At 35.7% G+C, this 12,330-nt stretch overlaps 1 protein-coding gene across 3 annotated transcripts in view; it reads right to left on the bottom strand.

Moving 5' to 3' along the window:
* NIPBL (NIPBL cohesin loading factor) overlaps window positions 1-12,330 on the bottom strand; it is a 207,821-nt gene that overhangs the window by 5,598 nt on the left and 189,893 nt on the right. For all 3 annotated transcript variants that reach the window (XM_036846419.1, XM_036846417.1, XM_036846418.1), the window contains exons 41-45: window positions 11,868-11,975; window positions 11,183-11,383; window positions 7,945-8,091; window positions 6,007-6,281; window positions 3,750-3,924 (exon numbers count right to left, since the gene is read on the bottom strand). In XM_036846419.1, the coding sequence (XP_036702314.1) occupies window positions 3,750-3,924; window positions 6,007-6,281; window positions 7,945-8,091; window positions 11,183-11,383; window positions 11,868-11,975 (906 nt within the window). The remainder of the gene's footprint in view (window positions 1-3,749; window positions 3,925-6,006; window positions 6,282-7,944; window positions 8,092-11,182; window positions 11,384-11,867; window positions 11,976-12,330) is intronic.

Raw genomic sequence — 12,330 nt, 5'->3', positions numbered from 1 at the left:
ACTCCCAAACTCATTCTGTGAGGCCACCATCACCCTGATACCAAAACCAGACAAAGATACCACTAAAAAAGAAAATTACAGGCCACTATCACTGATGAACGTACACGCAAAAATCCTCAACAAAATACTAGCAATTCAAATTCAACAATACATCAGAAGGATCATACACCATGATCAAGTGGGATTTATCCTAGGGATGCAAGGAGTTTTCAATATCCACATATCAATCAGTGTGATATACCACATCAACAAACTGACAAATAAAAACCATATGATCAGGACTTCCCTGGTGGCGCAATGGTTAAGAATCCGCCTGCCAATGCAGGGGACACAGGTTCGAACCCTGGTCTGGGAAGATCCCACATGCCATGGAGCAACTAAGCCCATGTGCCACAATTACTGAAGCCCTCGCACCTACAGCCCATGCTCCACCACAAGAGAAGCCACAGCAATGAGAAGCCTGTGCACTGCAACGAAGAGCAGCTCCTGCTTGCTGCAACTAGAGAAAGCCCACACACAGCAACAAAGACCCAACGCAGCCAAAAATAAATAAATAAATCTATATATTTAAAAACCCCCAAATGATCATCTCAGTAGATGCAGAAAAAGCATTTGACAAAATTCAACACCTATTTATGATAAAACTCTCCAGAAAGTGGGCACAGAGGGAACCTACCTCAACATAATAAAGGCCATATAAGACAAACCTACAGCTAGCATCATACTCAATGGTGAAAAGCTGAAAGCATTTCCTCTAAGATCAGGAACAAGACAAGGATGCCCACTCTCACCACTTTTATTCAACATAGTTTTGGAAGTCCTAGCTACGGAAATCAGAGAAGAAAAAGAAATAAAAGGAATCCAAATTGGAAAAGAAGACGTTAAACCGTCACTGTTTGCAGATGACATGATACTATATATATAAAATCCTAAAGATGCTATCAGAAAATTACTAGAGCTTATCAATGAATTTGGTAAAGTTGCAGGATACAAAATTAATACACAGAAATGTGTTGCATTTCTATACACTAACAATGAAAGATCAGAAAGAGAAATTCAAGAAACAATCCCATTTACCACTGCGTGAAAAAGAATACACCTAGGAATAAACCTACCTAAGGAGGCAAAAGACCTGTACTCTGAAAACTATAACATGCTGATGAAAGAAATCAAAGAAGACACAAACAGATGGAAAGATATATCATGTTCTTTGATTGAAAGAATAAATATTGTCAAAATGACTATACTACCCAAGGCAATCTACAGATTCAATGCAATCCCTATCAAATTACCAATGGCATTTTTCACAGAACTAGAACAAAATATCTTAAACTTTGTATGGAGACACAAAAGACCCCAAATAGCCAAAGTAATCTTGAGAAAGAAAAATGGAGCTGGAGGAATCAGGGTCCCTGACTTCAGACTATACTACAAAGCTTTAGTCATCAAAACAGTATGGTACTGGCACAAAAAACGAACTACAGATCAATGGAACAGGACAGAAAGCCCAGAAATAAACCTACCCACCTATGGTCTACTAATCTATGACAAAGGAGGCAAGATTACACAATGGTGGAAAGACAGTCTCTTCAACAAATGGTGCTGGGAAAACTGGACAGCTACGTGTAAAAAAATGAAATTAGATCATTCTTTAACACCATACACAAAAATACGCTCAAAATGGATTAAAGACCTACATGTGAGACTGGACATTATAAATCCTCCTAGAGGAAAACACAGGCAGAACACTCTCTGACATAAATCGCAACAATATGTTTTCTGATCCATCTCCCAGAGTAATGGGAAAAAAAACCAAAAATAAACAAATGGAACCTAATTAAACTCAAAAGCTCTTGCACAGCAAAGGAGACCATGAACAAAATGAAAAGACAACCCACAGAATGGGAGAAAATATTTGCAAATGATGTGATCGACAAGGGATTAGTCTCCAAAATTTACAAACAGCTCATGTGGCTTAATATCATCAAAACAAATAACGCAATCAAAAAATGGGCAGAAGACCTAGACATTTTTCCAAGGAAGACATATGGATGGCCAAGAGGCACATGAAAGGGTGTTCAACACTGCTAATGACTAGAGAAATGCAAATCAAAACTACAATGAGATATCATCTCACACCAGTCAAAACGGCTATCATCAAAAAATCTACAAACAATAAATGCTGGAGACGGTGTGGAGAGAAGGGAACCCTCCTACACTGTTGGTGGGAATATAAATTGGTACAACCACTATGTAGAACAGTATGGAGGTTCCTTAAAAAACTAAAAATAGAGCTACCATGTGACCCTGCAATCCCACTCCTGGGCATATACCGAGAGAAAAACATGGTCTGAAAGGATACATGCACCCCAATGTTCACTGCAGCACTGTTTACAATAGCCAAGACATGGAAGCAACCTAAATGTCCATCAACAGAGGAATGGATAAACAAGATGTGGTACATATATACAATGGAATATTACTCAGCCATAAAAAAGAATGAAATAATGCCATTTGCAGCAACATGGATGAACCTAGAGATTGTCATACTGAGTGAAGTCAGACAGAGAAAGAGAAATATCATATGATGTTGCTTTATGTGGAATCTAAAAAAAATGGTACAAATGAGCTTATTTACAAAACAGAAATGGACTCACAGACTTAGATAATGAACTTATGGCTACTGCGGGGGAAGGGTAGAGGGAATGGATAGTTAGGGAGTTTGACACTGACATGTACACGCTGCTATATTTAAAAAGGATAACCAACGAGGACCTACTGTATAGCACAGGGAACTCTGCTCAATGTTATGTGGCAGCCTGAATGGGAGGGGAGTCTGGGGGAGAATGGATACATGTATATGTATGGCTGAGTTGCTTTGCTGTGCACCTGAAACTATCACAACATTGTTAATTGGCTATACTCCAATACAAAATAAAAAGTTAAAAAAAAATCTTTAAAAAACCCACCCAACTCCCCATTCCTGCCCCCCTCCCCCCGTAACTTCTGTTCTATTTTCTGACTCTCTGATTTTGCCTTTTTTTTTTTTTTTTGGCTATACCACAGCTTGAGGGCTCTTAGTTCCCTGACCTGGGATTGAACCCGGGCCCTCGGCAGTGAAAGCGTGGAGGCCTAACCACTGGACTGCCAGGGAATTCCCTGAATTTGCCTATTCTTAAAGACACTTTAAAAGCACAATTTATACACTCACATACTCACTCACATACTTCTTAGGTGGGTCTATATGTAACAGATATACAAATATATATATATATATATACACACACACACACACACACACACACACACTTGTACTGCTTCTGTAAGAATACATGAAAAAGTAGTAATATTGGTTGCCAGAAGGAAGAGGAATAGAATGGCTGAAGAGGGCAGGAGGATGACTTTTCATGGTTTTTCCTTTGATGAAATATAAACCATGTAATCCACTGAATTAAAAAAATACATATATGGGCAGAGCTTTTCTCTAAAACTTGCCTAAAAACTTTGCTTTTCACTAAAATAAAGTTAGTGGTGGGCTGGTATTTCCTAAGAAAAAACAATTATAGTGCAGTGGGTGAAATGGGAAAGACTAGCTTAAAGTAACTCATTAAAACTACACAGACAAAAATAATGAGTGATGGGTCATGAAGCATACCTTCAATGAAAGGAGGTAGCTATCTCTCTCAAAGGAATTTACTTTTTTAAAAACCCATTATCAAAATGAAATATATTTTGGTTTTACTACTCACATCTAGATACTGTTTTACTATACTCCTCTTCACATCTTCAGTGATTTTGGAATTAGCCATATCACTCCGCAGGAAGTCCAGTGTTTGTTTGGGATGAAAATGAACTCCTGTTTTTCGGTTTATCGCTTTATCATACACTTTTGCAGATTCAGATGGAGAGTATTTCTGAATTTTACTGTTTTGGAAAAACAAAACCATTAACTTAAAATTTTTTTAGGCATTTACATTTAAATTGATTCTAGTTAAATTTTATTTACTTATAATTAAACTTTTTGTCATACAGATTTTAACCAGTGAAATTGTATACAAAATAAATATAATTTAAAAAAGGGAAGTAAAGAAAGACACAAAATCAAAGATTAAAAAGAACAATATTCTCTTGTTTCTGTCAGTATTTGCCTTGGATAGAGGCATTATTTAAATGAAAGTAGTTTCTCATGTCTATTTTTTAGCACCATGATTGTGACTGTAGGACAGTTTTAATATAATTACTCAATACTACCTAACTGGTTTACCTCCTTCTACTGTTTTGTGCCCCAACTATTCATTCTCTACAGAGTGACCAGAATTATTGCTTACAAACCTGTTTCACATTATTAACAACTCTGTTTCAAAATCTTTCCAACTCCTTAGCACTGCCCCAAGACTTTACAAGGTTTTAAATTATTCTGAATTACAGGCGTATCTTGGAGATGTTGCGGGTTTGGTTCCAGACCATCATGATAAAGCAAATATTGCAATAAAGCAAACCGCACGAATTTTTTTGTTTCCCAATGTGTATAAAAGTTACGTTTACACTATATTATAGTCTATTAAGTGTGTGACAGCATTATGTCTAAAAACAACATACATATCTTAATTTAAAAATATTTTATTGCTAAAAAAATGCTATCATCTGAGCCTTCAGTGAATCGTAATCTTTTTGTAATAGCAACATCAAAGGTCACTACAAAATATAATAATAAAAAAATTTAAATACTGTAAGAATTACCAAAATGTGACACAGAGACACAAAGTGAACAAATGCTGTTGGAAAAATGGAGCCGACAGACTTGCTTGATGCAGGGTTGCCACAAACCTTCAATTTGCAAAAAATGCAGTATCTGCGAAGTGCAATAAAACCAGGTATGCCTGTGGCTGCCAATATTTAACATCAAGATAGTTCTCATTAAAATCTGGATTATCTAGCTTCTCTTGAAAAGATGGAAGCTCTGGCCACATTGTTCCCACTCTCTTCCATGGCAACAAGCTGATGAACATCTGAATAATATCTAAACCCTTTAGAAGAAACATGTTCTTTTCATTTTGCCACTGACCTACCAGGTCTACTTATTTCATTATCTGTCCCTACGAACATGTGACTTCATAGGGTTTCAATGAATGTGAAAAATGTCCAAAATTCCATGGGTACAGGCAGAAAAGAGATACCTATAGTGATTGACGATGAGTAAAATTATAGGGCACTCTATGTTATTAGTACTTTTCTATCTCTTACTTGATAGTGTACATTAAAGACTGCTAGACTGTTAGAACTTAGCCTAGTTGGTCTGCATCTATTCTTCATTCATAGCTCTTTTTTTTTAAAAAATAAATTTATTTATTTTTGGCTGCGTTAGGTCTTCATTGCTGCGCACGGGCTTTCTCTAGCTGCGAGCGAGCGGGGGCTACTCTTCATTGCAGTGCGCGTGCTTATCATTGTGGTGGCTTCTCTTGTTGCAGAGCACAGGCTCTAGGCGCGCGGGCTTCAGTAGTTGTGGCATGCGGGCTCAGCAGTGGTGGCTTGCGGGCTCTAGAGTGCAGGCTCAGTAGTTGTAGTGCACGGACTTACTTGCTACGCAGCATGTGGGATCTTCCTAGACCAGGGCTCGAACCCAAGTCCCCTGCATTGGCAGGCAGACTCTTAGGCAGTGTGCCACCAGGGAAGTCCCCACAGCTCTTTAAAAACTTGAATTTGTTATCTATTTTTAAGGTTAGCCTCTTTCTCTAATATCTTTTTAAGGATATTAAGGATTTAAGTGCTCTAATTTATAATTTATAATGCATTATCTCCAATTAGAGGAATAGTTTTCCTCTCTTCAATAAGAGAATGGACAAAGTATGGTAGATTATACAACAAAATAGTATATAGCAATTAAAAGGAACAAACTTTTTTTAAAAGAGCATTTTTAATATTCAGCATGCAATCAAAACTGGGTTTCATGTTTGTTCATTATTTGAACACAGCAAGTTTTTTCTCTCACTGCTTATGCAATCTTACCTATCAGAAAATCCACAGAGATTCTTCAAATGTTGTTTTAACATCAGAAGCAATAAAATACCCTGGGAGACATTTGCAAACTCAATTAAAGGAGCTGAATTTTCTGGCAAACATTTCATCACTGAATTTATATCATCTTCTGAATCTGAATCTGAATCTGAATCTACACGTTTCCGTGACTTCCGAGGCCTGGAGACTTCTTCTTCACTCTCGCTTGACTCATTTTCCTTACCAGGAGATGATTTTCTCTCTTTCCTTTTGTCTTTTACCATAGACTGAAAAAAAAGAGGAAATTATTCTGTCTGAAAAATAATAAAACAAAAATACCACTACAACTATACATATGCTCCATTTAACAGCTTCAAAAGTATCCTTATATTAATATTTTATATATTGAAACCCTCTGATTTTCCATGAACAACTGGGGATGTAACCCTTGGGGGGAAAAATTATGTTCCAAGACTAAATAAAATCCACTCCTTCAACCACTGTGCCACCCTCCCTAAACCATTCTGAAATATCATTCAAAGGGAAAGAATTTTCTTATAGGATAGTAATGAAAGATAAATTAGTTATAGAAGTAACAATTTGGTATACAGGTAAGCCATTATAGAGGAAAAGAAGTAATTATAATTTAACTGGGGAAAATATAATAGGCTTGAATTCCCCCAGCTTCTATCAAACTCTCCTTTTTAAGAACTTTTCAGCAAGATAATGTGCAACTTTCCTTAAATACTTAAGTTCTGGTTTTTTGTACTTTATGAAACTGTTAGCTTTTAAAAAGAAACAAAGTCAGCTGGTTTCAAGGTGGAAAAGACCAGATTACAAAGCAATATTCAAAATGTAACTGCTAAGAAATAAAACAGGAGAAACAGATACAAGTATATGTACAACAGTAAGTGAAGTAAAATAAGATAACATGATGGATCAAGTTCCTGGGAAATTATTAACCTCTCAAACTTTAATGTGCATATTAAACAACTAGAGATTTTGTTAAAAATGCAAACTCTGTTTCAGCAGGTCTAGGGTGGGGCCTGAGGTTCTGTAGGTCTAACAAGCTCTCAGGTGAGGCCAGTGCTACTGCTTTTGGTCCGCACTTCAAGTAGCAAGGGTTTAGATACTGCTGTAATTCCAACCCTTAGGTATTTAAAAAGATCTCCCTGATTTACGAGTTTGACCAGGCTGAGTTTTGAGCACGATATTGTAAAATGAGATATATACTTATATCATCAGGTACATGAAAATACTCCAATTAATTTACAAAGAATGTAAATTACTGAGTGCACCTACTATGTACCTAGGGCTATACCAGGTGCTTTTACAATGAAACTAATTATATTTCCTTCTTAAAAACCATGAAAGAAAAGATACAAAGTTTACAACAAAAAATTTAGTAAAGATTTTGGGCATACAATATGCCAACTCCATTATGATGCTGGTGTTCAGGGATAAGGAAATCAATAGTATAAATTTTCTGTGTTTACTTGTAAGTAAGCTACTTGTATTTATTCTGTATTTCTTCAAGTGTACTACTATTATCTACAGCATTACCAGATTTATAAAATAGCAAAGTGTTTTAAAATGGGGTTTAAACAAATATATGAATGAACACCAAACACTTAAGGTCGATGCTTGAAGTGAGATAAATAAAGAAGTGGGATGGCTTATCAAGAGAACAATTCACGTGTGTGTGTGTGTGTGCGTATAAATTCCACCTAAATGATCTGGAATGAAATGGTTTTAAGATCTTTCTTAATGGAAATGAAATGGCAACCCACTTCCTCTCCCCAATTCAAGCACTACCTAGATTTCAGTTAAGTTTATTTAGAAAGATTTTATATACCTGTGAAAAGAATAAAAAGAACAATGAGAAACAAAACAGTGAAAATAGCATGCCTGTACTTTGAAAGATTAAGAATAGTAATGTGTGTAACTTACCTCCTTGAATGACTGCAGTAGGTTACTACCAGAAACTGAGAGTGTAATGTCTATATGATGCATTATAAACAACGGCTCTTCCTGTGTCTGGTATGGAAAACAGGCTAGATTGTCTGCTATATACAAGAGCATATTCACTTCTGTTTTCTGTAAATTTTAGAAAAAAAGGTACACATGTTTAGTGGATAATCTAGAAATCCATCACAAAAGCCTTTTTAGAAAAAATATTACAGGGCACTTTCACCTCAGTTAATGTTTCAGAAAGAGAGAGAGAGAGTTGGGGAGAGGGAGAGGGAAGGAAGAAGAAGGGAGGAGGTGGAACAGAAACGGATTTTACAGAATAATCTTAAACCCATTTTAAGAGATTTCATAATGACTTAAACCATGGTACCTTAAGAAGGGAAGGGGTGAACTTTTTTAGTGCACCCAAGTGGAAGTCCCTGAAGTTTTCTTATAGAGTATATAGAATCTTTATGATAAATCCATACCACATCAGAAAGTATACATATGAATTCATAATTATTTGTCATTGTGCCTCTAAAAGTTTAACCCATATAGAGATCAGTTACACACAGTTACTATTCTGCCTTCAAAAGTAAGTGGTAATTATAGTACTAACATGTGGGTTAAAAAAAAAATCAAAGTTCATGTACTCATAAAACAATTGTCAGTTTCCTATGTGTACATAATTTAGAATATCAGAGTCATTCTGACAGTGCTACCACAGTTTCACAAAAAACTCTAATGCTGGCAAATTATGGTTACTACTAGTTGTTTGCTTTAAAAGAAGTAACAAACTGAGATTTTCAGCATTTACATGATGATACAGAATATAAACAGAAAGACATACTAATATTTAAACTCCTTTAAAACATTTATAGCTTAAAAAAAAATAGGCAATTAAAAAACACTCCTTCCTACCATCTCCCTTATCCTGCTGTCCAAACAACATAAAATACAGTATCAGCAGTAGTAATAACAAAAATCCCATAGGACAGATGGAATGAACTTGCTATTAGTATTCATGAGACCCCCACGTTATTTTTTATTTTTAAATATGTATCAATACCTACATGTTAAAAGTTAGAAAAATACAGACAAGCCACCCTCCTCTCCTTCCTGAAACCTTCTTCCTTAGTTTTCTCTTCCTAGCTCTTTGACTATTCCTCTTCTATCTCCTTCTCAAACCAACTCCTTTTCAAACTGCTTTTAGCAACATTCTGTTCTTTTAGGTTCTCAGGACAAAAATATTTCAGTTATCCTTTGACTATTCTCACAGACTCTCATTTAATTTATTCTTTCCTCACAACGTTTCTTCTTTCCGTTCCTACTGTCCATTCTTTTCTTTCCAACTTTCATCGTAACAGGTCAATCCCTTATTACCTTCAATGTGAACACAATGCTAAAAAATCTGTGTTCCTAAAATGCTCTTTGTCACCTGTCCTCATCACTGAATTTAGCACTTTCAACAGTTTTCCACTGTCTACAAGATCCTCCATTAACCATGCCTCATTATGATCTTGCTGCTCCAGGTAAATAACATCTATTCATTATTTCCCACACATTCTTTTTTTAAAAAAATATTTATTTATTTATTATTTATTTATGTTGGCTGCACCAGTCTTAGCTGTGGCATGCGGGATCTTCGCTGTGGCATGAGGGATCCTTAGTTGCAGCATGTGGGATCCTTAGTTGCGTCATGCATGCAGGATCCAGTTCCCCCACCAGGGATTGAACCCAGGCCCCCCGCATAGGGAGCATGGAGTCCCACCCACTGGACCACCAGGGAAGCCCCTCCCACACATTCTTATCTTTGTACCTTTATTCATGTTTTTACACCTGCCCTGCCTTAAGAGTAGATCCATCTTATCACCTAGGCCTTCAGTGATTTGTTCCTCCTCTGACTCCCACTGTATTATGAGAGCTGGATTTCCAGTTTAGCATTTCACATGCTGAGGTGACAGAGCATCCAGCTAATGATATATAGCAGGCAATGAAACCACGTAGGAATGAAGCTCAGAAAGGAGATAAAGACTAGGGCAGTATCGATACAAACCACCTGGGACTCAGACTATGCTAATCTTAACTGTTAGTTCCTTTATTTAGTGTCCTATCCCTCCAAATGGAGGTTAAGATCCAATGAGGAAAAGAGCACTATATCATACCATTTTGTACTCCTATCTAAATATCTTACACACAATGAAAGCTTAATACTGATGACAGCCCTGATGATGACTAAATTATAGTCCAAGTATTTCTAAAATAGAAGTTTGTTATATTTATTTGTTAGATAATATATCCAAAAATTTCATGTTGTACTTTAAAAGAAGAGGTCTAATAAGACATCTACATTCTGGTAATTTTAATTTTACTTTATTGAAAAAATCTGGTGTTGGAACAGCAACAAAGTCAAGCTATCAAGTGATTAAAATAAGAAAAAAATATTTCTTTTTTTTCTTTTTAAAGCTTTACACAATACACTAATTGGTAAGCTCTACGTGGAAAGATACCACATCTGTCCCATTTACTATTTTATCTTCATCTCCTAGCACAATGCTACCATAACGCAAATAGATGCTGAATAAATATTGATATAAAATGAATGAAAAAATTAAGAGATAAGCTTAAAGAACAGGATGTTTTATTTTCTTGCCTTATGGTTCTGTCCAATGCAACTTGTGCAACAGCCCCCTGAAGGGTCAAAATTGTAATTACACAAAAGTGGGCTCTTCATTAAAGGAGGTCAGGTTGAACAACCAGGGATCTCAGCAGCCAAAACCCTAGAATAGTTACTCTAACAGCATTCGAGTCTGACAGAAACAAGCGAAATTTCACTTCATCCATCTACCTACCTATCTATCTATCTATCTATCTATCTATCTATGTAATCTATCCCTGGAAGTGACAGTTTAGTAACGTAGCTTATTTAAAGGTATGCTTAAAGGAATTGCTATCAAAGTTTATAAGACACTCAGTATGGAAACACAATTACACACAATTATACTTTATCCCACAATTATACTTTATCGCTCATTGTGTTTATTCTCATGCAAAATTTCCCCTTCAATTTTGACTGTATGTATATCAAAGTCTTGCAATTAACATAGATCTAAATAAACACATTTAAAATAGCCTCTATTATTTACTAAAATGGTAATATTTTTAAAATGTTGACTACTTTAGGCATAAAATTTATATAACACTTATTTTCTTAAAATAATAAGTTTTTAATACTTACTGCTGTGTCATCAAACAGGTTGAGTAAAGAAATTAGAAAGGCTCGTCTGTGTTGGCGGTTTCCACGGATCATGGAGTAAAGGTGTGAACACAAAGCACTAGAGGACTCATCTTGTCTGAAACCTCTTACAGGATCTTTTAGGCATGTATTGATTGCCTGTTGTACCTGGTAAGACATCTTCATACCAGCCACTGCTTTCATCTGAAATCAATAAAAGCCTTATTTTTGTCACAGAAATTAGAAGAGTCAAATTAAAAATATAATTTTGAGCATTATAGTTTGAGGCAAACTTCATTATTTGGTTTTCTTTAAAATAATAAAAACCATAGAATGCAAGTGCTGGAAGGAATGCTGCAGATCATCTACTGCAATCTGCTCATTTTACAGAAGAAACAAATGGAGCCCCAGAAGAGCCATCACTGCCAAGATACACAGTAGGGACTAGAACCCATGCATCCTGATTTTTATCAAGTGTGCGTGCTGTACTGTTACCTCTAGCTCAATCTTAAGAGTTAATTTTAAACTAGAGTAAACACACTGGGGGACAAACTTAGTTGCATGTTTAGAAGTAACTACTAAGCAAAATATTTTATTCTAATATGAATCTGAGCAGGACATTTGCTAAAGACATGGTTTACCAAAGAACGATGTTTAAATTTAGGTTGCACAATTTAAAAATACATACATGAATGAATCCAGCATATTTTTTGTCTATTTCCACAAGCTGCTGATCAGCCTTGTTCCGCATAGCTGGTTCTGGGTCTGTGCCCATAGCAATTAAATATGGCACACACTGGAAATAAAAATAAAGAATTCATAAGACATCACCGTAGTAAAAGCTCTATATGTATCTTGACATATGTTAAAACTTGCTATATATCTGGGACATACGAATTTAGCTTTATAGGCCTTCCTATAAATGCCATGGTTTAGTGTTTTTTAAAAAACTATTAATCTTCCCTTAAATCTTTCCCTTAAAGCAAAAAAGCACTGGAGTATCAGCAAGAAAATGATGTGGTGAAATTTAAGCAATTTCAGTGTGATTTTAAGGTTCTTTAAAACTAAAGGGCTCCCAGACTAAGAATATCCATTTAAGATTATGATATATACTACAAATGTATAATTCAATAATTTTTCAAGCCTGACTG

Source organism: Balaenoptera musculus, chromosome 3, assembly GCF_009873245.2.
Source record: "Balaenoptera musculus isolate JJ_BM4_2016_0621 chromosome 3, mBalMus1.pri.v3, whole genome shotgun sequence".
Lineage (NCBI taxonomy): Eukaryota > Metazoa > Chordata > Mammalia > Artiodactyla > Balaenopteridae > Balaenoptera > Balaenoptera musculus.
Note: the sequence above shows the minus strand (reverse complement) of the source record. Positions and strands in the feature narration are given on the sequence as shown.